A 25,700-nucleotide genomic window follows, 5' to 3' on the forward strand; every position below is an offset into this window, starting at 1 on the left:
AAACAGTTAGTTACCTACAAGGGAGTACCCATAAGACTGTCAGCTGATTTCTCAACAGAAACTATGCAGGCCAGAAGGGAATGGCAGGAAATATTCAAAGTGATGAATAGCAAGAACCTACAACCAAGATTACTTTACCTAGCAAAGCTATCATTCAGAACTGAAGGTCAGATAAAGAGCTTCATAGATAAGAAAAAGCTAAAGGAGTTCATCACCACCAAACCAGTATTATATGAAATGCTGAAAGGTATCCTTTAAGAAGAGGAAGAAGAAGAAAAAGGTAAAGATAAAAATTATGAACAACAAATACATATCTATCAACAAGTGAATCTAAGAATTAAGTGAATAAGTAATCTGATGAACAGAATAAACTGGTGAACATAATAGAATCGGGGCATAGAAAGGGAGTGGACTGACAATTCTTGGGGGGAGAGGGGTGTGGGGGGTATGGGAAAAGACTGGACAAAAATCGTACACCTATGGATGAGGACAGTGGGCGGGGGTAAGGGCAGAGGGTGGGGTGGGAACCAGGTGGAGGGGAGCTATGGGGGGAAAAAAAGAGGAACAACTGTAATAATCTGAACAATAAAGATTTAATAAAAAATAAATAATAAAAAATAAAATGGGGACAATATTTATCTGATAGGGTAAGTCATACACATTATCACTAAAACCTAAAAGCACTTAGCTCAGAGCATCCAATACGATATAGTGGTGACTGTTAACAATGGCAGTTTTAATAAAAAAAAATCATTAATAACATTGTTTTACATAATGACTGGGCTGTGACATTTTCGAATGTCACCTCCAATTTCGAATAAATGTAATAATGTAAAATTCTGGCACATGTGTAATGGGACTCACCTAATAATGGCCCATTGAGAAAACAATTTTAACCCTTCTCATCAAAAGCAAAAGTGGTTTGGGATGTAAAGTACAGCATAAGGAATACAGTCAATAATATTGTAATAACTATGTATGGTGTCAGATGAGTACCAGATTTATTAGGGTAATTATTTTGTAAGTTATACACTATGTTGTATACCTGAACTAATATTATATTGTATGTCAAGTGTAATTGAAAAATAAATTAAAAAGAAAAAAGCAAAAGTGTTTGAGAAAAGCACTTCTGCAGCAATCAAAGGAAGGATTTACCTACAATTTTCTTTCAGCAACAATTAACATACGTGGAATATGTGGATTTGGGATTGCCATCGAGCTATCCAATCAAGAGCACAACCACCTCTACCCTGGAATTAGAGCTGTCTTGGGTACTTCCTACGGCTATATTGCTACTTCTGGCTCTCCCCTTCCCCTCCCAACCATGGATTTCATAAAATGTGGTAAAAGGATAATTTACAAGGCGACTATCTCTATAAATGATTGCAAATGTTTTTCCACTAAGGGAAGGGAGATGGCAGAGGAGGATGGGTAAGCATTCTTAACTTTTACAAAAGAACAATGAACTTAAAAATCAGGGTTTAAGTTCTACCTCCACCAATCAGTGACTTCAGGCAAACTCTATTACCACAATCTGAGTTACATAAAAAATAAAAAAAAAATCATGAAATAATTCAAATAAGATAAAAGAAGCATCTACATCAAATTACATATAAAACTATAAAGCATTAATAAATGGAAATTATCTTCCTAGATATGTTGATATTAAAGCAATGAGAAAATTAAACAAAATATGCTCTTGGAAGTTTCAGTTATTCCCCGAAAAACCACTCCCTTTTGTCTTTACTTCATTTTGGAAAGGTTCTGAGGTGCTCTCATTTGGGAATACACTACCGAATGATGCACTACTCCATTCTATTTTACAGTTTTCTAAAAACATTCCCCCCAAAACCTCTATATAAAACAATACTACCAAACTACATAATTGAAAATATAGTATTCTTCCCTTGAAAACCAACTTATTTCCTAGAATTAAACCAGAGTCCAATAAATATATAAACATAAATATTATAAACAAAACAAACACTATTATATCCTAAACAAAACAGCATAGTCACTTGCAAAAGTAGTTTTTCACTAAATAAAGGGTGGGGCAAGAGTAGGTTTACAGTTGTTCCCACAGAAAGTAATACAATAATTAGTAAAAATACAATAAACTGTTTCATGTACTCACTACTGTAAACCTACTTTTGCCAAACCCTGTACACTGGAATGCCAATAATTAGCATCATTCATCAGAGTAGTACATTTGTCAGCAAGAATAAACCTATACTGATACATCATAATTACCCAAATTCAACAGTTTACCTTAGGGTTCACTCTTGGTGATATATATTCTATGGGTATGAACAAATGTATAATGACATATATCCATCACTTCAATATCATAAAGAGTAGTTTCAATGCCCTAAAAATCCTCTGTGCTCTACCTATTCATCCCTCCTCCATCACCACCCTACCCCCATGCACTCCTGGTAATTACTGATCTTTTTACTGTCACCATAATTTTGCCTTTCCAGATATCATACAGTTCGAATCATACTGGATAGTGCCTTTCAGTTTGGCTTCTTTCACTTAGTAATATGCATTTAAGCTTCTTCCTTGTCTTTTCATGACTTAATAGCTCATTTCTTTTTAGAATAACATTCCATTGTCTGGATTTATGAATAAAGCTGTTATAAACATCTGTGTAGAAGTTTTTGTGTCATATAAGTTTTCCAATACCTATAGGTAAATACCAAGGAGCATGATCCCTGGATCTTATGGTAAAAGGATGTTTCGTGCCAAAACCGGTTTGGCTCAATGGATAGAGCGTCGGCCTGCGGACTGAAAGGTCCCAGGTTCAATTCCGGTCAAGGGCATGTACCTGGGTTGCGGGCACATCCCCAGTAGGAGATGTGCAGGAGGCGGCTGATCGATGTTTCTCTCCCATCGATGTTTCTAACTCTCTATCTCTCCCCCTTCCTCTCTGTAAAAAATCAATAAAATATATAAAAAAAAAAAAAGGATGTTTCATTTTAGAGGAAACCACCAAACTGTCTCCCAAAGTAGCTCCCAAATATCATTTTGCATTCCCACCATCAATGAATGACAGTTCCTTTTGCTCTACCTCCTTGTCAGCAATGGGTGGTGTCAGGGTCCGAGATTTTGGTCACTGTAATAGTGTAATGGTATCTCATTGTTTTAATTTGCATCTCCCTGATGACATATGATATGAAGTATCTTTTCATACACTTATTTGCCATCTGTATATCTTCTTTGGTGAGGTGTTTATTGAAGTTTTTGGCTTATTTTAATTGGGTTATTTGTTTTCTTCTTTATTCTTTCATTATTTGGATAACAGTCCTTTATCAGATATTATCAAATAGTGCAAATATTTCCTCCCAGTCTCTGGCTTATCTTTCAACTTATATTTTGTATTGAGTTATTTAGAATGCTTACCACAAAAATGCTTACTAAATGCCAGACATCATTCAAAGATCTTTATATATATATTAGAGGCCCGGTGCACAAAAATTTGTGCACTCGGGGGAAAGAGGGGGTCCCTCAGCCTGGCCTGTGCCCTCTCGCAGTCTGGGACCCCTCGGGAGATAACGCCCTGCTGGCTTAGGCCTGCTCCCGGGTGGCAGAGGGCAGGCCCAATCCCTAGGTGCAGCCCCTGGTCGGGCTCAGAGCAGGGCCGATTGGGGAGTTGGGGCGCCGCCCCCTGTCATGCACAGAGCAGGGCGGATTGGGAGGTTGTGATGCCACCCTCAGTCACACTCAGGGTAGGGCCGATTGGGGGATTGGGGCACCGCCCCCTGTCACACTCAAGGCAGGGTCGATGGGGAGGTTGCAGAGCCACCCCCTGTCACGCACAGAGCAGGGCCCATCAGGGGGGTTGGGGCTCCTTACCCTGTCACGCATAGAGCAGGGTTGATCAGGGGGATGGGGAGCTCCCCCCTGTCACGCACAGAGCAGGGCCCATCAGGGGGTTGGGGAGCTCCCCCCTGTCACTCACAGAGTAGGGCCGATAGGGGAGTTGGGGCACTGCCCCCTGTCACCTACAGAGCAGGACGGATCAGGGGGTTGGGGCGCCACCCTCTATCACCCACAGAGCAGGGCCGATCAGGGGGTTGGGGCGCCGCCACTGTCACACTCAGGGCAGGGCCGATGGGGAGGTTATGGTTCTACCCCGTCACACACAGAGCAGGGCCCGTGGTGTGTGGGGGGGTTGGGGCGCCGCCCACTATCACCCACAGAGCAGGGCTGATCAGGGGGTTGGGGCGCCTTCCCCTGTCACGAACAGAGCAGGGCGGATAGGGAGGTTGTGGCCCCGCCCGCTGTCACACACAGAGCCGCAGGGCGATCAGGGGGTTTGGGCGCTGCCCCCTGTCACGCTGATCCCTTGGGGAGCAGGCCTAAGCCACAGTCTGGCCTCCCTTTGTGGGAGGTGACCAGGCTGATCAGGGGAAGGCACCAGACCCATCACCCCGCTGCTGCAGCCACTGCCAGTCACCACAGCCAGCAAGGTTTTTTCATCAACATCGACTCCAATCCCTTCATCATGAAAAAATGACAACTTTCTTTAGGCATTTTCAAGATGTGTCTTTCATATAATAATAACTTCTTTATTATTTTTTTTTTTTTATCCTCACCTGAGGATATGTTTCCATTGATTTTTAGAGACTGTGGAAGAGAACGGGAAAGACAGAGAGAAACATCAAAGTGAGAGGAACACTTTGATTGGTTGCCTCCTGCATGAGCCCTGACCTGGGCCCCGGCCAGGGAGGAGCCTGCAACCTAGGTACATACTCTCGGTCAGAACTGATCCCAGACCCTGCCATCAGCAGGCCAAGGCATTATCCACTGAGCCAAACCGGCTAGGGCAGGATATGACATTTCTTAGCCCTCCAGCAGCGGACCTTCGTTTTTTTCGCCAGGAGTGTGGTGAAAAACCCTAGATCACCTTTTTGGATTCTTATTACCCAAGTTACTAAGAATATTACCAGTGGCATACAGGGAGCTTAGCCAATGAGCAGTCAGAAAAGGTGTTTCCTCTGTAGTTCACACCAATCGCCGGCTTGGACCCCCGGCCCAGGCCTGACGCCTCTGGCCCAGGCTTCAGGCCTGGGCAGGGGACCCCCTCATCTCCCCCCGATCACCGGCTCCACCCTCGCCCAGGCCTGACGCCTCGGCCAGAGGCATCTACCCCCATCACCCTCTGATCGCCAGATGGGCCCCTTGCCCAGGCCTGACGCCTCCACGAGAGGTGTCAGGCCTGGGCAGGGGACCCCCATCTCCCCCCCGATCACCGGCTTCTGGGGTCACACACTGCGGCCTGGATGGCAGCTCTCACGCTGGCGGCTGCGCTGTCCCGCCCTGCCTGCAGTATGCAAATTAGCTGCCATCTTTGTTGGCGGTTAATTTGCATATTGTGCTGATTAGTCCATGGGAGGAGTAGCGAAGGTATGGTCAATTACCATGTTTCTCTATTATTAGATAGGATATATATTAACTTACCTATACTAAATAACAACTGCATAGAGTAAGTACCACTATTATCTCCATTTTCCAGGTGAAAAAACTGTGGCACCAAGAGGTTAAATAACTTACCCTGTCACAGATAGAAAATTATGGTGCTACAAGATCAGGCACTCTGGCTCCAATGCTATTAACCTACAACGTACATTAACATAGTACTATACTAAATGAGACTGAAAGAGCACCATGTCAGATGGTAGGTGAACATATTAACAAGCAATTACAATACTGAATATAATAAGCAGTACCACAGGGTAAGCAATATTAAGCCCAAGTCTTCACATATTGCTAGTTGAAACTAATTATATTTGAATTAATTTCCCAGCAAAATAAAGAATCCCCAACTCAGCCTGAGAAAGAGGAACACATTTTATAAGGGTCTGTCATTTTCCATTCAATTAATCAGGTATCTGTCTGCTATGGTTTTGTTACTTTTCTAGTTAAGAACAATAAGTTTCCTATCAATCTTTTACTTCCCAAGACAATTCTAAATCAAGTTAGAGATCACACTCAGCATAAATGAGTTTTTACACTTGTTAACTCAATACATAAGAGAAACAGAGATGTCTTCGGCATGTATTATAATTTTGAAGTACTTAAAATAGGTAACTGAATCTGGACCAACCAAGTGTTGCTTAAGAGAGAGAGACGTTCCCTTGCCCTAACCCGTGGTCATCAAACTGCGGCTCACGAGCCACATGCGGCTCTTTGGCCCCTTGAGTGTGGCTCTTCCTAAGCCTTAGGAGTACCCTAATTAAGTTAATAACAATGTACCTACCTATATAGTTTAACTTTAAAAAATTTTGCTCTCAAAAGAAATTTCAATTGTTGTACTGTTGATATTTGGCTCTGTTGACTAATGAGTCTGCCGACCACTGCTAGCCCATTAGGCTCAGTGGACAGAACATCAGCCTATCACCAAAGCAGGGGTCCTTAAACTACAGCCCGCGGGCCACATACAAATACAAATATTGTATTTGTTCCCGTTTTGTTTTATTTTTCTTCAAAATAAGATATGTGCAGTGTGCATAGGAATTTGTTCATAGTTTTTTTTTTAAACTATAGTCCAGCCCTCCAATGGTCTGAGGGACAGTGAACTGGCCCCCTGTTTAAAAAGTTTGAGGACCCCTGGACCAAAGGGTCCCAGGTTCGATTCGGCCAAGGGCACATACCCTAACTGCAGGCTTCTGGCTTCTCCCAGGCCCTAGGCCCTGGCCAGGGCTCATGCAGGAGACAACCAATCGATGTGTTTCTCTCACATCAATGTTTCTCTTTGTCTTTCCCTCTCTTTTCCACTCTCCCTAAAAATCAATGGAAAAATATCCTCGGGTGAGGATTAACAAAAATAATTAAAAATAAGAGAGACGTTCCCTTAATAACTAAAAGAACTATTTTCAATTAGCATATTAAAGTTACAAGTCTCCAAAGTCAAGACTTCTGCTTGTAACTCAATTAATAGCAGGCTGTTTTACGTACACCCACTGATAAATTGCCACCTGGGAACAGCCAACCCATCTGGGTGACCAGGTGGCCCTGCTACTTGAGTTTCCCTTCTCATTCTCGTTTCAGCTAAAGACAAGATTATATTACTCTTTCTTCCTCAGTAAACCTCATCCTCAAGCCCTTGCTGTTTCTAGTATGAATTAAGAGTCCTTACTGGTGGTGAGGTATGAATGAGCAGGGAGAGTAGTAAAGAGGCAAAAGAAGAAAAACATAAAGGCAAAATGATAAGATAGAGTCCCCTCCTTTCTTACACTACATATGGAGAATCATATCATTCTCCATATGTAGTTCCTAACCATTTTCTTCCAGTGGTCCTGTCCTACAAGTTAAGCCAATTGCCTTTGTCTCAAGCAATCTAGTGAGCTGCCACCAACTGGGGGCTCTTTTGTACTCTGAAACACAATGGAAGTCATACATGGCTTCTTTCCCTACAGGGAAAACACCACGGTGTAATGGACAAAGCCCATATTCTAAAATAAGGTAAGCGTCTGTCTGAATCTCAGTTGTGAAGCTTATTGACTGCATGACCCTGTTTTCTCATCTGTAAAACTGGTAACTAAGGTAGCTCGGTACCAAAAACACACTGTAGCAGGCAGTCAGTCAACAGGCTTCCTTTATATTTTTCATTTGGCTCTGACAAAGGATCTCAGGATCAGTATCTCAAATCCTTAGAAAACAGGCTGTCAAACTCTCGCTACATACCACAGTAAGAAATGCATGTTTCACTGAGACTCAGCATGTATATAGATATAATCATACACTAACTGATATTTAACAAAATGATATTAACCTTTGCTATGTATAATGCATTCTGATATTCTCTATTTTCTTTCTTTCTTTCTCCTCTCCTCTATAACCCTTCTCTTCTCATGACTCCTCCCTAATCACATACATGAATTTCTTTTTAGTCTGGTCACCATACCAACCTACTGGAGCTCCAGGGAGCAGGGTACTTCCAGGATGCTAACTGCAGCAGGTGAAAGAGAGATCAGGGAATAAGGAAATTCTAATAATGCTGGGAGAAATCCATTTTTCCTAAGACATAATGTTATTCCTGAGGGTAAAGTTAGTTGCATTGCTATAATACAGAACAGAGGTAAAAAAGGTTTGTAGATTGGTCTGGGAACTTAACCAACACATATAGCAAGATCCTTATAAGAAAATGCTTCCTAAGTTTCAAAAGTTTGGGAACATAATATATTTCTAAGTTGGGTAAGGGGTACTACTTATACAATGTCCTATGTCAGGGGTTGGTAAACTATTTTCCGCATGTCAAATACAATCTGCAGCCTGTTTTTGTATAACCCCTGAACAACGGCTTTTACATTTTAATAGCTGAAAAAAATCAAAATAATATTTTGTCACACATGAAAATCAAATTCCAGTATCTATCAATGAAGTTTTATTAGAACACAGTCACACTTTATTAAAACAAAGTTTTACTTACATATTGTCCATGACAAATATCTGTTAAGCACCTTTTATGTGTCAGACACTGGCACAGTGTATTAAATATCCCCCATTAGAGTGAATAAGTCAGATATGGTCCCCCTCATAAGTATTAATGGAAGGCAAGTGAAAGAAAAATCTCAGAGAAATAAAAGGCACTTGGTTTGTTGTAGAAACCATCAAAGGGCCAATATGGCAAAAGATGAGGTTGGAGAAGGGCCTTATCAAGCAGTGCCTTTAAGGTCACTGGAAGGAATAGACATTGTCTTGTATTTTACATTCAGTTGTTTATGGAATAAATTGCTCTCTACTCCTTTAATAAATCATTGCATTATTACAAATATCTGCAATAATATTTTAAAATTTCATGTATATATGTATATGCAAGTATGATTGTGTTTGTGTACACAGTCTTTGACCCTCACCGTAATCTTGAGAGGTAGGTATTAGTATTACAAACTCTCCATTTTACAGATGAAGAAACTAAATTTATGGAGCTTCCTGAAGTTCACATGGTGTATCATCATACCGTGGTTTAAAAAAAAAAAAAATGCCCAATACCCAAGTTTTCTCCCTATAGAATGTCTGCTCTTTCTTCTATACAAGTCCAAGACTTGCATAATTAATTACTTTCGCTGAATTTGAGATGAAGAACATTCTTACTGCTGTTTGTTAGTTTGTTTTTTAGGAAACTATTCTTTCTAACCAACAGCTACAATAAGATTAGCTTTTATTTCTATTAACTAGCCCCTAGTGGCCAACCACATATTCCAATGGTAGAAAATTCTATAATGTGTAACAGACTAACTCACCTACTCTTCAGCTGATTTAGCTTCCATTTCATAGAAATAAGACTAGTTATTAATTAAAAAACATTACTTAATTGGGGCTGCTAAATATATGTTGCTAAACTAACACGAACTACAATTCTTAGTAGGAGCTATTCTCAGGCTCCCGTAGTGAAAGATAAGATCAAAACTACCCTTCACTAATTCAAAAGGAAAAAACACACTTCTTCTATGACCCTAATCTTTTAACTTGACTCCATCCTTCAGAAGTAAGGATCAATTTGAGTATTCTTCATAAAAATCATTCCAATAGAGAAAATAGTACCTGACAGTTTGTTAGGCCCTCTACCAGTTAAAACCCCTAATTTAACTGCTTCTATTATTTCTAGTCTTCTCAGCTAACAAGCAATCGCTATTTACATCTTAACAAACAACATAATTAGCAATTAATTTCCTAATTCAATATCCAAATCCGGTTTATGTATCTCTAAAGAACTAGGGAAGAGAATTAAAAAAGATTACCAGGTAAGGTTTGTTATATAATATTTATATAGAATAAAAGGATGGTCAGTAACTATTCAATCATTTTTCTCTGGTCATTTAGAAAGGTGGTTTATTCTACTTTGAATGCCTACTAATAAATTGTTTTACTATTACCTTGTCCATCTTGTATAAGTCAGTATCTCACAACTGCCCTATTTATAATTTATCAGTCTCTTTTAACTTTGACTTTTCATTTCTACCCATATTATTTTAAAGGGTACTTATACAAGTAATGTCAAGTCTTAGCTTAAATAAAAATAATCAGCAAATTCTGTTCACTAATCCTGCAGCATAGAACCTCACTTCCAGGTTAACACAAACCCTAGCAACCAATTCTTTTTCTAGAACTACTTTATCTAAGGTATTAAATAAAATGGCTTATAATACTTACAGGGTGAAACTACATTTCTTTATTGAGGATAGCTTACCAAGGATAATTAGCTTTACCTGCTTCCAAAATAAAAGAAACCAAATGAAGAGAGACAGCCACCATTATATTTCTAAATTCAGAAAAGCTTAATGTTTCTTCTGGTTTAATCTCTGTGTAATCATGTAGTTTTTCCTAGTCAAAGATGATGCTACTGACCTTCTGCCAATATAAAACTAAGATTTCCCTGCACCAAGCACCAACTCCCCATCCCACCAACAGTGGAGGCTTGGAATCTTTCACAGACAAAAATATTCAAGCTGACTACTTAGAGGCCACAGTCCTGAGTAAAATTAACAGCCCATAGTATTAACTATTCTTTCAGTCTTAATTGTAAGACCTTAATAACCTATAAAGATATCAAATTCCTGAGAATTAAGATACAAAATACCAAGTTTCTACTTCTGAATCTTCAACCATACCAACAATATACTACCTTGCATGTTTACAATTAAGAGGTGATCTCATGAAAAAACAGACATTTGAAAGTAAGTAATGACAAAATTCCAGATAGAAATCGAAATGCTTAGTAAATAAGAATATAAATTAGCAGATGCCCAAAATCTGAAGATAGAAATTTGCCACAAAAATTCAATAGCCTCTAGTCTGTTTTACTCTCACCTTTTTGAGGTATGTGTTTTTAAGGCATTGTATTCACAGTTCTCATGTGCACAATGAACTCATCCATTTCTTTTTAAGTAATAATAGGTAGGAAAAAGTGGAGTGACTAAAAGGGAAGACTGGTAAGTGTAGGCAAGTTTTAAAATACAGAAAATGTTCAAAGCTAGAAGGGATCTTGGAGAGTCTCTCTAGCTTAGGTTGATTGTAATAGTCTCCTAACTGGTCTCACCTCTTCACCCCTACATACTTTCACTGTATTTCCAGATTGCTGCTAAAGTGATCCTAACACATAACCCAGATCTAGCTTCTCCTTAAAACTTATTGCTTCCCCTGCCCTCTGGATTTCATTCCAACACCTTCCCACACCAGATCAAAACCATTGCATGATCTTGTCCCTGACTCTCTCCAATCCCATCCCTGCATCCATTTTTTCAGGCAGCCAAATATTTATTGAGCTTCTACTCACCAGAAACTGTGTCATCCCTTAGGGGTATTGCGATGAAGGTGGAGGTGGCTCACCCTCTCTCAGAGCCTACACACCAGTAGTGAAAAGGGCAGATAATGAATAGGTAGATAAATAAACTAAGTAGTAATTAGAGACTGTGACATGTGATGCAAGAGCAAGACAAACAGTCACTCTCTCAGGACCCTGTTTGTTTCTGTTACTACACATATGACAATTTGTAATTATTTATTCACTGGATTACTTACTTTATGACTGTAAGCTCCATTAGGATATAATCATGTCTGCCCTATTCCCTGTTGCATCCCAAGCACTTAGTACAGTGTCTAGCATGTAGTTCAATATTTACTAACTAAATTATTTCATCCTCTTTAATTTAGAGATAAATGGAGTTTCAATGGTTGCCAAGGTCAAAGAAGAGTAAGTAGTTAAGAAGGAATTTGAATGAGACTCCAAAATTTTAGTCCAAAATATCACACCACATTCAAAATATTGATCTCAAAACTGAAAGATCATGTGTTCAAAGCTTATAGCTGTTACCCAAAACAGAATTGAGAATCTTTCCAGACTTGAGTTTTACATGAAAAATTTTAAAACACTGAATGGAGACTTAAATAAAATTGTCTAAGAAAAATGTTTTAAATTATAACAAATAAATAGAGATGAAGATTTACTCCAATGTTTCCTTTTAATGCATGCTAGAGCAATAAGACCTTAAAGAACTTGTAAAAGAACCATGATATCTGAATGTTCTAGATACTTCCTGGCACCTAGTTGTCGCTTGGTATCGACATTTTCTCTGGCTGAACCATGTAGACTATTATCTCACAATAACTGATATTTAATTTACCAACAAATTTAAAATATCCCCCAAGAAGTGACTCTACATTTTTAAATGTTTTACACACTACACGCTATATTTTTAAAAATAAAACTTAAAAATAAGTTAAAAACTCACATTTATAGGGGTGGGCAAAAGTAGGTTTACAGTTTAAATGTTTTACACACTACATTTTAAAAGATAAGCTAGATACTAATATTTACAGGGGTGGGCAAAAGTAGGTTTGCAGTTGGAATAGAAAGAAATATAATCTATATATATAAAAGCCTAAGTGACTGACCATCACAACCAAACGGATGACCCAACAGGCTGCATGGGGCGACTAGGCCAGCAGGGGGGTTTAGTGAGGGGTGACCAAATGACAGGGCAGCAGGCTGTGTGGGTTGACCAGGCCAGCAGGGGGGTTAGTGAGGGGCGACCAAACGACCCAGCAGCAGGCCACGAGGGGCGACCAGGCCCACAGTGGGGGGCAGATGGGGGCGACCAGGCCAGCAGGGGAGGGGGGGCAGCTGGGGGTAACTAGGCTGGCAGGGAGAGCAGTTGGGGGTGACCAGGCCAGCAGGGAAGTGCAGTTAGGGGCGATCAGGCAAGCAGGCAGGTAGCAGTTAGGAGCCAGTGGTCCCGGACTGTGAGAGGTATGTCCGACTGCAATTTAGGCCTGATCCAAGGGGTCCCGGATTAGAGAAGGTGCAGGCTGGGCTGAGGGGAAGCCCCTCTCCCCCCACCCCCAATGCACGAATTTCGTGCACCAGGCCTCTAGTAAATAATAATACAAGAATAAACTGTTTCAGGTACTCACAACTGCAAACCTACTTTTGCTCACCCCGTATATGTAAAATCTATGAACTAGCTATGTGTTATGTGGTATATTATTTCACTTAGTACATAATGATTTACAATTTTTTTTAAATTCTCAGAATTTTAGGAACTTGCCAAGATCTCATAACTCGCCCATGCCCCTTCCTCTTGAAATAATGCCTTAGAGCAAGCTTGATTTATCATATATAATCATAAAGATGTGAAGACCAACAGATCTTTCCTAATAATTAAGGTCTCGTTTCTATAAAATATAAATTGTAAAATTAGTAATCATAACCAGAAAAAAAAATCCTACCTCAAAGCTTTATATACGGATAAGCTTAATCTTTTAAAAAGCAACAGCTCCCTACATGGGTCCTTCTAATAATTATCTTATTGCTTTACATTTATTTTCTTCAGCAACATTAGAGAATAAAATGATTCCTAACATGACTATAGCTACTAAGAAAATAGTCAACCAGAGAAAAAAGAGCTTTTATCTAGTCCAAAAGAATGGTACTGAAAAGGTTTAGGATTCAGGCATGAATAGCATAGATCACATCAGAAAATTTCTAAATCTACTTCTATAGAACAGTGTAATTTACTGTGAGGAAAATGACTCATGTAGATTTCAAAGAATACTTAAACACAAACAACATATTGAGCCACTTGTGCTCAGAATTCTTTAACTCGACAGCACAATGGCTACATACCCATCAAACAATGTCTCTGCCCTATAAAAGAATTTTACATGCTATTGTGTGTTTTATGTGCTCTTATTTTTCCAAATCTAAGTCTGTATTTTCATTCATGCTTACAATATAAACTCATATCTGTGTCTAGAATTTCTTTTCTTATGAAAGTGATTCCACTTTTCTTCTGGCTTGTTATTTCTTTATCAATTTTATTTAGTAGTGCTACCATACTACCTCAATCTTCAGGCTGCTTTTCTGTCCTATACGCTATATATTATGTATTTGGGACATCAATCATGATCATATCATCCACTCCTATCTCCTCTAACTTCTAATTAATTTTCATTTAGACTTACCCCCCACCCCCCCAAAGAGATTATTCTACTTCTTCAAGCAATTCTAAACATCTTTTCATCTTACAAATCTCTTCTTTATATTTAGGCAAAATTCCTGCATTCTAACTTGCCTTTCATCCATAATCAAGTTTACTCACAAATGCCCTCTATGATTCTTATCCTATATTGTACGTTTTCCTTCATATTAAGATGAATAACCTACTCAACCTCCTGCCAAGACATTTTTTTTCCCTATTATTAGGATCTATATTTTCCAGCAAGCCTTTCCTAAATGAAAAAATCTGAACTCTTCAAAATTACAACTAATTTTGTTTGAGCACCTTCGTGTGTGCTTAATTCATCCAACTTGTCCAGAAGAAAGAACAACTCAGCCACAGCAGGTCCATGTTCTCCCTCGGAATCAGTGTTCCCTCAATTCTGTACCTAATTATATGTTCTCTACTGTAGATTAAATAATAAACATATTTTTCAATGCACACTATTTTTCACTGCAAATATTTACTTATTCAGCTTCCTTCTCTAAGAGTAGAATAAGAGATTGGTGAACTAGGTCAGTATTTTTTAGGAGTTTAGTACCCATTGATCATGGAATTAATTAATGGGTCATAATAACATTTTTTTAAATATAACTGAATATAAAAATAAGTGTCCTGTACACAGCATGAGTTAGTTCATGAAACTTCAATTTCCGATACATATTTATGTATATGGGAACTGAATCATGATGCAATATGTATTTCTTATTACAGTTATGATAAAAAAAGTTGAAAGTCACTGAACTTGAAGATCTCTAAGATGCCTTCTAAATCTACATGATTCAAATGTAATTAAAAGATTTAATCTAAGGATCAGAGACAGCATTTTTTTTAAATGAAGAGAACTTAATGATACAAAAAAAAACAACAAAATCATTTTTTCTTAATAAAATGTCACTATTAAATTCTAACCTTAAAATTAAAGAACCAGAAAGCTTTGAGTAGAAAAAAAGTTCAGAGATCATCTAATCCAACTTTACCATTTTAATACACTAAAAACTCAGGCCCAAAACTGAAAAAATTTTGCCTCATTTGTTCAATAAACATTTGTTGAGCACCTGCTGAATGCCAGGTTTAGGAATGGGTCTGTGGAAAAAAAAAAGAGAGAGAGAGAGAGAAAGAGATCTTTGAAGAGCTCATAGTCTAAAGTGCATATAGGTGAGTAAGCAATTGCAATAATTCCTGGAATCAAGGTAATTTACAAAGTATAAGACAACAGAAAGCAACTAACTCAATCTAGGTTGAGTGGCAGAGAAAATGTTTCTCAAGAGGTGATACTTCTCAGTCTTAAAAACAAGGAGTTAGCCAGGGAAAGGAGGAAGAAATAACTTGTACAAAAAGGCACCATACTGATATATAATAAAGGATAATACATTCAGCAAACAGCAAGTCGAGTTTGTATAGCTGGAATATTGGACTCATGCTGGGGAGGAGCCACAGCAGAACACCTAACACTTATGTGACATTTAATCTCCAAAACAGTCTGTGGGGTAGGCACTATTAATATCCCCATTTTGTAGATGACAAAACAAGCACAAAAGGTGAAGTGATTTGCCCAAGGTTAAGTTGCGAAGCCAATATGTAAAATATAAAAACCGAGGAAGTCTAATTCCAGAGCCTATACTCTTAGCCACTATTCCAAGAGGTTAGAGAAAACAGGCAGGCATCAAATGATAAAGGACTTTGTATGCCACTCTAACACTTAGATTTTATGCTAAAGGTGACTAAACAGTCAGTGAAAGGTTTTAAGCAGGAATGCTATATACAGATTTATTTTTTAATGAGGTCAATCTAGCAGCTATGTGGATGGACTGCAAGAGAAAGTAGTAACAGGAATTAGCTAGTCTTAGCTAGAAAGGTACTACAATTATTCAGGTAAGAAAAATGATGATGAGCTAGACACTGGCAGTGCTGGCACCTGAACCCAAGTCTAATGACCACCACAACCACATTCCTGTCCACTATCCATAAGAACCTCCCAATTTTTTCCCTTGAGCCCACCATTCTAACAGTATAAGAAATCCAACCTCACCCTGATGGCTCAATTGTTTGGAGTGTCATCCTATACATCAAAAGGTTGTGGATTCAATTTCCCGTCAGGACACATACCTAGGTTGTGGGTTCAATCTCCAGTCAGGCACTTATGGGAGGCAAGATCGATGTCCGTCCCTCTCTCTCTCCCTTCCTCCCTCCCCTCCCCTCTCTCCCTTTGTCTCCCTCTCTAAAATCAATAAACATATCCTCAAGTGAGGATAGGTTGAGAGAGAGAGAGAGAGAGAGAGAGAGAGAGAGAGAGAGAGAGAGAGAAACCCTACCTCAGAGACAACAACACATTCCCTTTAGGTCCCTTTATTAAACAAAACCTGACTACTTGATACATTAGGTACATGGAAGCGACTAACAGAAATCAAGTTGGAGAATGAAGGGAAGTCAATTGTGCTCTATAGTAGTTTTCTTACTTTTTTTTCCAAATATGTTTTTATTGATTTCAGAGAGAGGAAGGGAGAGGAAGAGAGAGAGAAACATGGATGAGAGAGAAACACAGATCGGCTGCCTCCTGCACACACACCACCTACTGCGGATGGAACCTGCAACCCAGGCACATGCCCTGACAGAAATCGAACCACAAAACCTCCTGGTGCATTGGTCAACACTTAACCAACTGAGCCATACCAGTTGGGCTTACCCTCTTGACTTCTCCTTCTCCTTCCTCTATACACTATTCCTGGAACTTTCATGTTCAATAGTCAATTTAAAATCAATGTTCTGTCTAGACATGACTATTATAACCAAACAGAATTAAATTTACCACAGAGGAAAACTCTAATGTGGTCCCAGCTGTGGCAATAAATATACTCTCTGGTCTGGTCAAATTCTGGTTTAAACAGAGATGTATGAATATTAACAAGAGGCAATCTTTGAAAGCAAAAAAAATTAAAGAATATCAGAATATTAAAAAGGGAATAAGAGCAATCTAAAGTTTGATAAAGCCATTTGATTGCAAGACAGTAACACTACTCCCAAGTGTGTGTGTGTGGTATTCCAGAAACCAACAAATGAAAGAATAGTGGAAAAGATTATTTGGTCAATTCTCAAGCATTCTGAATTTAATCCATTTTTATTTAAACCACGGATGAGACCTCTGGAGTCACATGATGTTAAACCATGAGTGGGTTTCATAAGCAAACAGCCTACAGTGTAAGGAAGTACAGAAGGAATGGAGGGGGAAGAGAGTAAAGGAAGAAGGGAGGAAACTGTAAAGGGAACTATAAAGAAAATGAATGAAATGAGTTACAAGATAAGGAACAAACAGTGAAGGAATTCTAGTGATCTCAAGGTCAATCATTGTGTACCTTACCTAGCTCACTATCTGAGGGGCACCACGACAAATGGCAATATAAGAGGAACATAAAAAGAAAAAATTAAATCACAGATTTATGAGACACCAAAGATAAGAAATAAGAGGACTTACATAAGTAAAAAAGCAACAAAACAGTTTTAGAATCTAAAGGGACAATTTAAAGATTAAAACTTCTTTTGGTTTAGTTATGCTTTAATTCTCATTAAAGTGATTCTGACAGACCCAAAAGGTGAGATGTCAGTAGTATCAGAGATATACATGGGAGGTGTGTTACAAAGACAATATGAGGCTTATTTGCATACTTTTTGTGGGAGTGACTTCAGAACTTTTCCTCGCACCAGTGTATTGCTATTTAATTTAAGAGTTTCACTGTAATTCTTAACCTGGTTGGCTGAGTTAACTTCCTTAAAATCAGACTTCAAAAAAGTAAGCACTTATTAATTACGGTCAAAATTTAACCTTAAAGAGGACAAGAGTCTATTAATAGATTATAGAATATTACATAGTATAGCCTAAATGAGCCTAATGATAACCAAAAACCTGCAAGAAAATTATGTAATTATGAAATCACTTTAAAAGTTTCTTGAAATTAAAGTTAGCTAGACAAAAAAATATATATCCTTTAAAAAGAACAGAATTTACACCTTGAACCATTCAGGAATCATGCAATAGTGGACATATTTCTTCCACATGAAACTTAACAAAACTTTCAGGCACCACGTTAAATACACACTACACACACAAACACACCTTGATGCCACCATTCAGCCCAGGTAGTAAGGATAAAAGGAAATATCCTTAAAGACAATTATTATGGCAAAATAACGACTGGATCAAAAGCAAATATAATTAAACTAGATAAACTGACCAATCATTCATCATATCCATGAATATGCAATCTTTATGAGCACTCCATAACCAATGATTAGAGTTTATTCCTAACAGTCAGCAAAGTATTTTTAGTAAAGTATAATAGGGTGAAATAATGTATATACCTATAGTCTGTTTCTCTAATCATTCTAATATTTAAAGATAGTGAAAAAAAAATGAAAACTCTTAAACTCTCTCACCTGGAGATCACCAATACCATGTACTTAGAAAATTTAGATAACAGGAGGAGGAGGAGCAGAGCCCCTTTACTAATATACCAATGCTTTTAAAAATTAAAAGTTTAAAGTAGAGCTTCTCCACCTCAACACTACTGACATTTTAAGCTAGGAAGGCTGTGCAGTGTATTATAGGATAATTAGCAGCATCCCTGTCCTCTACCCACTAGATGCCAGTATCAACCCTCCCCTCCTCTTCTGTAGTTGGGACAACCAAAAATGTATCCAAATGTCCCCTGGGGTAGAGGTGCAGGTGTAGGGAGCAAAAGTTACCCAAGCTTAAGACTACTGGCTTCTCATAAATAAGTAAAAATTAAAAATGAATGGGAGGGTCCCAGGAGGGGGTGGATATTTTGTTTCCCTTCCGCTCTTGATGTTCCAATATATTATATTTGAATTTGATCACAGCCTACATTTAAGAGATTCTGGCTTTTAGAAAACAAAGCATTTAATATCTATCATTTGTTAGCCAAAGTTCAGAAGAGTCCCAGAAGATTCACTGCACTGCCAATTCCCCCTCCAACCACACACTTATTCACAGAAATACACACAGTATTGCCTAGCTGAACCAAAGAAAATGCACATATTACTTCATTTTCATTTCTTATTTCATCAAATATATGGACCAGACTGTTTTGGCTCCAAAGGAATTCTCAACATATTCAATGCAACACAATAGTTTCATCACTTTAGGTAGGATAAAACCAAGAACTAGAGCAAGTATTAAACCCATCCTCATATTTTAACAAATTGTGGAGAAAAGATACAAATTAACCACAATGCTTAAAAAAAAACCACAACTAAGTAGGTTTCTGTTTGAAAAAAAATCTGAGGAGGAATGAACAAAAAAATCAAAGAGAATCTGTAGACATTTCTGGATGAAGGCAAAACTCAAAAATGTTTCCCCTGGAATGAGAGGAGGAAATTACACACTTAGCCGTACCCTACAGGAATAGCCTGTATAATCAGTCTCCAGTGTGCATACCATGGAATGGAAACTGAAAAATAAAAATGCACAAAATACTAAAGAAAACAGTAAACATCCATCCTAAACACCTAAAATAAATTTGTTCTTTACTACTAATCTCCAGTTGATTGAAAATATTCAAATAACCAGAAACAAAAAACTGAAAACTTGAAAAATAATTTTAATTTTTATAAAAATTGTCATCCTCATGCCAGATTACAAATTACACCGAAAAATCAAATAGGAAAAGAAACATAATAACCTTTTTAGAGTGCATTTGATTCACAACAAAAGCTCTTAAAAAGCAGACATTTTAAGTTCTAATAATCTTCATGTATAAATAAGGATTAAAGTCTTTAAGATTAGTTCAATTATCTTCAACAGAATACTTTATTCAACTAGGAACATTTACTTAAAATACTATGCAACAATATATAATATCAGTTTAATGTAAGTAGAATATCTATATACTCTATAGCAACAAATTACTTTATTTCAAAATTTTAGCTATTAACCCTCCTGGCCCAGTGAAAATAATCCTACAAGAAACAAATGCTCAATTCTTTTTTTCTCCCAAACCAAGCAGAGGAAGCCGTAAGATCTGTAGTGGCAGCCTGCTTTTCCAGAAGTAATACCTTGAGACTGCTCAAGAATAACCTCCTTCACCAATGAGTGTGACTCAGGTGAGCTTGGGAGGGAATAATGTCCACTACTCTTTGGTCAGTGGCCATGATGCCCCTCCCCCTCAAGGGCAGGAGATCAGAAAGAGGGATTTGAACAAGAGGAGTTCACCAACCAGAACATATCCGAGCAGGGGAGAAAGAGTACTACCGGAAAAATAACACCCTCATGGTTAAGTCATGTCACAAAAGCCAGGGGTTTAATGTTATCAAGGTATTCATTCCTTGTAGAGACACCATTGTTTATCTTCCTCTCCAAACGTGCACAAAAAGAACTGTCAGCCTGCCTTAAGCATGCACCTTCTTCCATTTAAACAGACATGATTCTTTTGGTTAATCTCTGGCAATGATCGCCATTTCACAACACATTCAGCCCACCCGGAACTGATCAATACCACTACAGACATAAGACTAGACTTTATCCATTTATTAACCACAAGGAAATGTACCATTCAGCAAAATCCTATACATTACAAAAGATTCTATTAAAAAGGGGGGTGGGGAGGATGGACCTGACACACACACACACACACACACACCACAGAGGTACACAAAGAAAAGACTACCACCCTCTAATTTCCCTGTGGCAAATGAGATAAAGACGTGGCCATAGAACCTGTCAATTCTAAACCCTTCCCCCCCCCCCCCCCGCCCCCATAATGCTATCTCACAACCTAGTAACTGATTTTTTAATTTCAAGATAAATAAATCCATTGCGACTTTAAAATTGTTCACCTATGGAACTAACTCTTGTTATGTACATCTGCACACCTCTGAGCTAGATGACACATTTACAGAATTTCAAATACAAAAGCCTAGCTTAGTTTTCCAACCACTGGTTGCAACCACAGAACGTTCTCACAAAAATCAAAATTTTAAATACAAAAGGGCCAGATTCTTCTTCCAACCTTGAGCCAAAACCTACTTTATGAATACAGTGTATTTGACCGTGTGAACCATTTCAAACGGGCGATTCTGAACCCGAAAACAATGCTTCAATACAACGCGTTCAAAAATAAGTATTCCGTAGGTAAGCAAAATCGATGCCAGCACCGAGCACATAAATGGTGGTTGGAAGCCAGCACATTACCAACACAGCGGCATACCTCTCCTGCACTGGGTTATAGTTAATTCTCCAGCAACAACTACAACTATTTTTAACACGAAGCTGGACACCGAAGTTGAAGGCAACGTGAGGGGAGACCCGATGAAACTGCTGATAGGATCCATTGTTTCTCACGGTCAAAATTAAGTAGCAACTGACTCGATCTCTGCCGTTGATAGTCACTGGTGGAACACTAATTAAAAGACGATTTTTAAAAAAATAAAAAAGCACACACACACACACACACACACACACACACACACACACACTTATTCTGGAGAATGCCACACTAAATGGCATGTTAGAATCCGCCTTGCAGGTCTCAAACCTTCGCATAAATTGTTACTTGTGGTATCTGCGGCTTCCCTGCCACCCCACCGGCGCTGTCATCCCGTGTTATGGCCACAAAACCATGACTTTCTCACTTCCACGACAACAGCGCGGCCAGCCTTATCAGCCAGCAGCCTCCCTCCACACCGGGGAGAGGCAGGGAGGCTTCCAGATCCCCATCGGGCCTGGGGGGTGGGTGGCCGCCGAGGGGCTCGGGGCGGGGGAAGGCTCCCCCGGCCCCCCCGGGGCGCGCACGGCGGCTGCAGCCGCCCGCCGCCCGGGCACCTACCTGAAGAGCAGGAGATGAGAACGACGGCGAACGCCAACTTTGCAGCAGCTCCCATGTTCCCGAGGCGCCGGGGAAGCCGGAGCAAGTTGTCGCTAGATATCCAGTTCCCTGGGTCTTCCTCGGAGACAAACCTCCTGGTGTGAAATCAACCGTCATAAAACATATTCGGAAGCCCCGATCAAAAAACGTTCACGGGTTTTTAAAAAAAAAAAAAAAAAAAAGGGAGAAAGAGAGAGAGGAAAAAAAAAAAAGGGGGAAAAAAAAAGAGCACAACAATAAAAAAAAAAAATGCACCACGGGGGAAAAACCGCCACACACACCCACAACACACAAAACCGAACCACGAGAAGCCAACAACAACAAAAGCGGGTTTAAATCACTGTCAAAATCACTGTCAGCGCCGCTCGCCTCGCGGGGCTCTCGGAACAAAACGCCAGGCTGAGGCGACGAGGCGGCGGCGGCGGCGGCGTTCGCTGCCGCCCGGACAGTCCGGGAACCGAGCTGGGTCCGACGTCCGGACCGACCTTCAACCCGGACACCCAAAGTCCGCGGGCCACTGGGGGCCGAGCTCGCAGCGGCGGCGGCCCGGGAGGCGGCGGCGCGGGGACAGAGCGGCGGGCGGCAGCGGCGGCGGCGGCGGTCCTGGCGGCGGCCAAGTTCTGGTCCAGGCGCTGGCTCCGGCTCCGGGCTCCGAGCTCGGCCGCGTTTTCGGTCCCCTGGCCTCCGCCGGCCCCGCCCCCTGGACTTCCGGTTCCGGTCCGAAGCTGGAAGGCAGGCTTGGTGGAGGAACGCTCCGCGGCGGCGGCGGTGGCGGCTGCGGGGCGCTGCGCGCGTGCCGGGCCGGGAGCGCGAGGAGCTTGTGGGGCTGGCGAGGCGGCGCGGGGGAGAAGTAGCGAGCGAGGGCGGGGCCGGGAGGACGCGGAGGCGGGGCCGGCGGAGGCGCGCTACCGCCAGGCCTGGGCGTCCGGCCTGCTGGGCCGGCGGGGCCGCGGGCTCCCGGGGGTGGGCGGGTCGAGGCGGTGGGCGGTGGGAACACCTGGTGTGTTAACCGCGCCGCACCGGCCTCTCTGGAGCGCCATCCCGAATGGTCGGGGGAGCCCAAGACGAACGGGACTTGGCGGCGAGGCGGGGGGCCGGAGGGGGGGGCGTCTGCGGCGCCCTGTCTTTCCTCTGGGGGACGCCGCGTCCGCTCCGAGACTCCGGGCGCCGGGAAGCCGCGGGTGGGAGCCGGTCCGCTGCGCCGACCGAGCTGCCCGGGCGAGCTCGGCGTTGTGCGAGCTGATGTGTCTGTGCTACCAGCCTTCGCGATGCCTCCCACCCCTGTGGCTTCTGCTGAAGCGCGTTGTATTTAGGCTAAAAATAAAAAATAAAAAAATAAAGGTGAGGAGGATGGCTGTCCACCCGATCAGAATATCCACAATTTTCACTTTGTGCAATTTGAAAACTTGAATCCATTTCTCTTAATACACGAATCATCCTTGTGTTGAGAACTGTTGTGCATGTATTAGGTTCGCAAGTACCTGCAGATTTTGATCGACATATTTGAAGGTCAGACAATTGTTTACTTGTTTCAACTTTTAGGGCCTATTTTTTCCCCTTAACCTAAGTTGATTGCTGTTCTAGACATGGAGTTGGATCTAAAATGTAAAAATTGTACCCCTGCCTCAAAGAGCTCACAGTATTTGCTCTACTCGAATTTGTGACTACCGAATACAAACCAAAGACAGTATTTAGCAAGCTCCGTGAAGGTAGGGATCTCATCTGTTTAGTATATGATGGGTGCTTAATAAATAATTATATACATAGCTAGGGATTCACTGCCTTTTTCAGAAATCCAATATTTTCACTTGTATTCTGCAAATATTTGTTTTTATTAATAAAAATAATACAGCAACTGTATTATGAGCCTAATTCATGTTTTGTGGCTTTCTGATTCCTACATTTTCCCCACAAAGTCAAGCATTTTCCCTTGTATTGATAGTGTTTTATTTTTCTCTTCCTCAAAATTACTCTGAATTTCTCTTAAATTCATTCTGTAATCATCTGCCCATTTCTACAGTTTGTCAAGGTCATTAGCAATCATTGTGGCACTTTAAACTCTCTCTGAGACTCCCAGTTCCCAAGTCATGGTACTCGGAATGTGATATTGTGCAACAGTTAAGAAAATCTAAAGTTGATCTTCAAGGTATCTAAAAGATCTCATGTAGTTCTCTGGACTGTATGAGCTGTTCCAAGGAATAAATATAAACCATTTTCCATTCACTGGTTGAATTAAGAGTTGCCACTAACATTTCTGGAATGGAAGAGTGTATTTTATTTAGAACTACCTTCATTTAATTCAGGAATTTGATGTCTGTTATGCCCTGGATCAGGCCCCACTGTTGTCTTATCTCTGAATCACTTCAATATTTTTGAATTGTGAAACCAGAGCATGTGGAATAACTGGAATAACCAGAAATATGACTAAAACTTGAAAACATATTCCTTATCTTACCACCCAAATTCCCCAGTATAAGAAAGTAGGAGAAGATAAAAATTATTTCTCTGTAGTATGAAAGAGGAACAACTAATCAAAATCTTCACTACAGTATTCTTCTCTAATAAAGAGTTAAAATAACCCCATGGGAAATAGTAGCATCCATTAACAGTAATTATCTGTTTTGTTCCTAAATCTGTGTTCACCTTGTCCTGTGCATTTTTCAAAAATTCAAAAATAACCTGTTAAGACATGCATATATGTGACTAATTCCTATGGCAATTCCAAAACTTAAAAAGAGGCAGCTGCAACTGACCCTACTGCCCTTTTTGTAGAATGACTTTTTCTTATCTACAAGTCCAATGGTGCAAGCTGTACAAACCTGATTTAGGAAGAATGGTGAGGAAAGGAAAATGAAACGTGAAAGAAATCCTGTCTGCCAGAGCATTAGGCATGTGTTAGCTTAGCTAACTCAGTCCCAAAACTTGAGACCTAGCCTAATAGCCACTCCAATGCTAGAATTTCAAGTCCAGAGTCCCAGCAACAAGTTCAATCAAACTGCAAATTATTCCCAGCTGGAAGAATCTTGAGAAGCCAGTTCGACCTAGAGATGCAAGTATGTATTGGCTGGATGAGGAGACAGAAGTAAATGAGAGTCACAGATGGTTCCAGAATAAAGGATGATGTTTTTTATGCTAGAAACTCACATGGCTCAAAGAGGTATGGATAGACTACAACTTTGAAGTGGGACTAGAATTGAACTAGCCTTTGAGATTGGATGGCATATATTGTGAGGAAATTTACCTTAAGGTATTCACCTGCCTTTGGACATACCAATAGTCACATATAAGCAACATATGCCAAATCTTTCTTCCTTCATCTTCAGGAAGATGATAGAATTCCTGTAGAGCAGTGGTTCTCAACCTTGGCTGCACATTAGAATCACCTGGGAATATTTTTAAAATCCTGATTTCTGGGCCTCATCCTCCGGAAATTCTGTTTCTTTGTTACTAATGTTGTGGCCTCACCCCATAACAAAGAAACAGAATTTCCAGAGGATGAGGCCCAGAAATCAGGATTTTAAAAATATTCCCAGGTGATTTTAATGTGCAGCCAAGGTTGAGAGCCACTGCTGTAGAGTATGAGGGATGTTGAATTCCTCCTCGATGAAGGACTTAAAGGTATTTCTACTGCTTTTTAGCTACTGTAAAAATCTTTTGGGTTCAGATAAAATAGGTATTCTGGAAGTAGCACAACTAATTAATTTCTCATATGCCAATTCTATAAAGCAAGCATGTCAAACTCTTGGCCCATGGGCTGCATGTGGCCCACAAGGAATATTTTTTGCAGCCCAGCCAATATAAAGGTATGTAAGAAATGTTT

General features: G+C 40.2%; 1 protein-coding gene across 4 annotated transcripts in view; it reads right to left on the reverse strand.

The window, feature by feature from the left end:
* ACVR2A (activin A receptor type 2A) overlaps positions 1-22,217 on the reverse strand; it is a 99,095-nt gene extending 76,878 nt beyond the window's left edge. For all 4 annotated transcript variants that reach the window (XR_004969565.1, XM_036320593.1, XM_036320592.1 and 1 more), the window contains exon 1: positions 21,842-22,217. Coding sequence is in view for 2 of the 4 variants with exons in the window: in XM_036320592.1 (XP_036176485.1) it covers positions 21,842-21,896 (55 nt within the window). In the remaining 2 variants the exon portion in view is untranslated. The remainder of the gene's footprint in view (positions 1-21,841) is intronic.
* Positions 22,218-25,700: the final 3,483 nt, after the last annotated feature.

The sequence above is a fragment of the Myotis myotis genome, unplaced genomic scaffold (assembly GCF_014108235.1).
Source record: "Myotis myotis isolate mMyoMyo1 unplaced genomic scaffold, mMyoMyo1.p scaffold_m19_p_8, whole genome shotgun sequence".
Classification (NCBI taxonomy): domain Eukaryota; kingdom Metazoa; phylum Chordata; class Mammalia; order Chiroptera; family Vespertilionidae; genus Myotis; species Myotis myotis.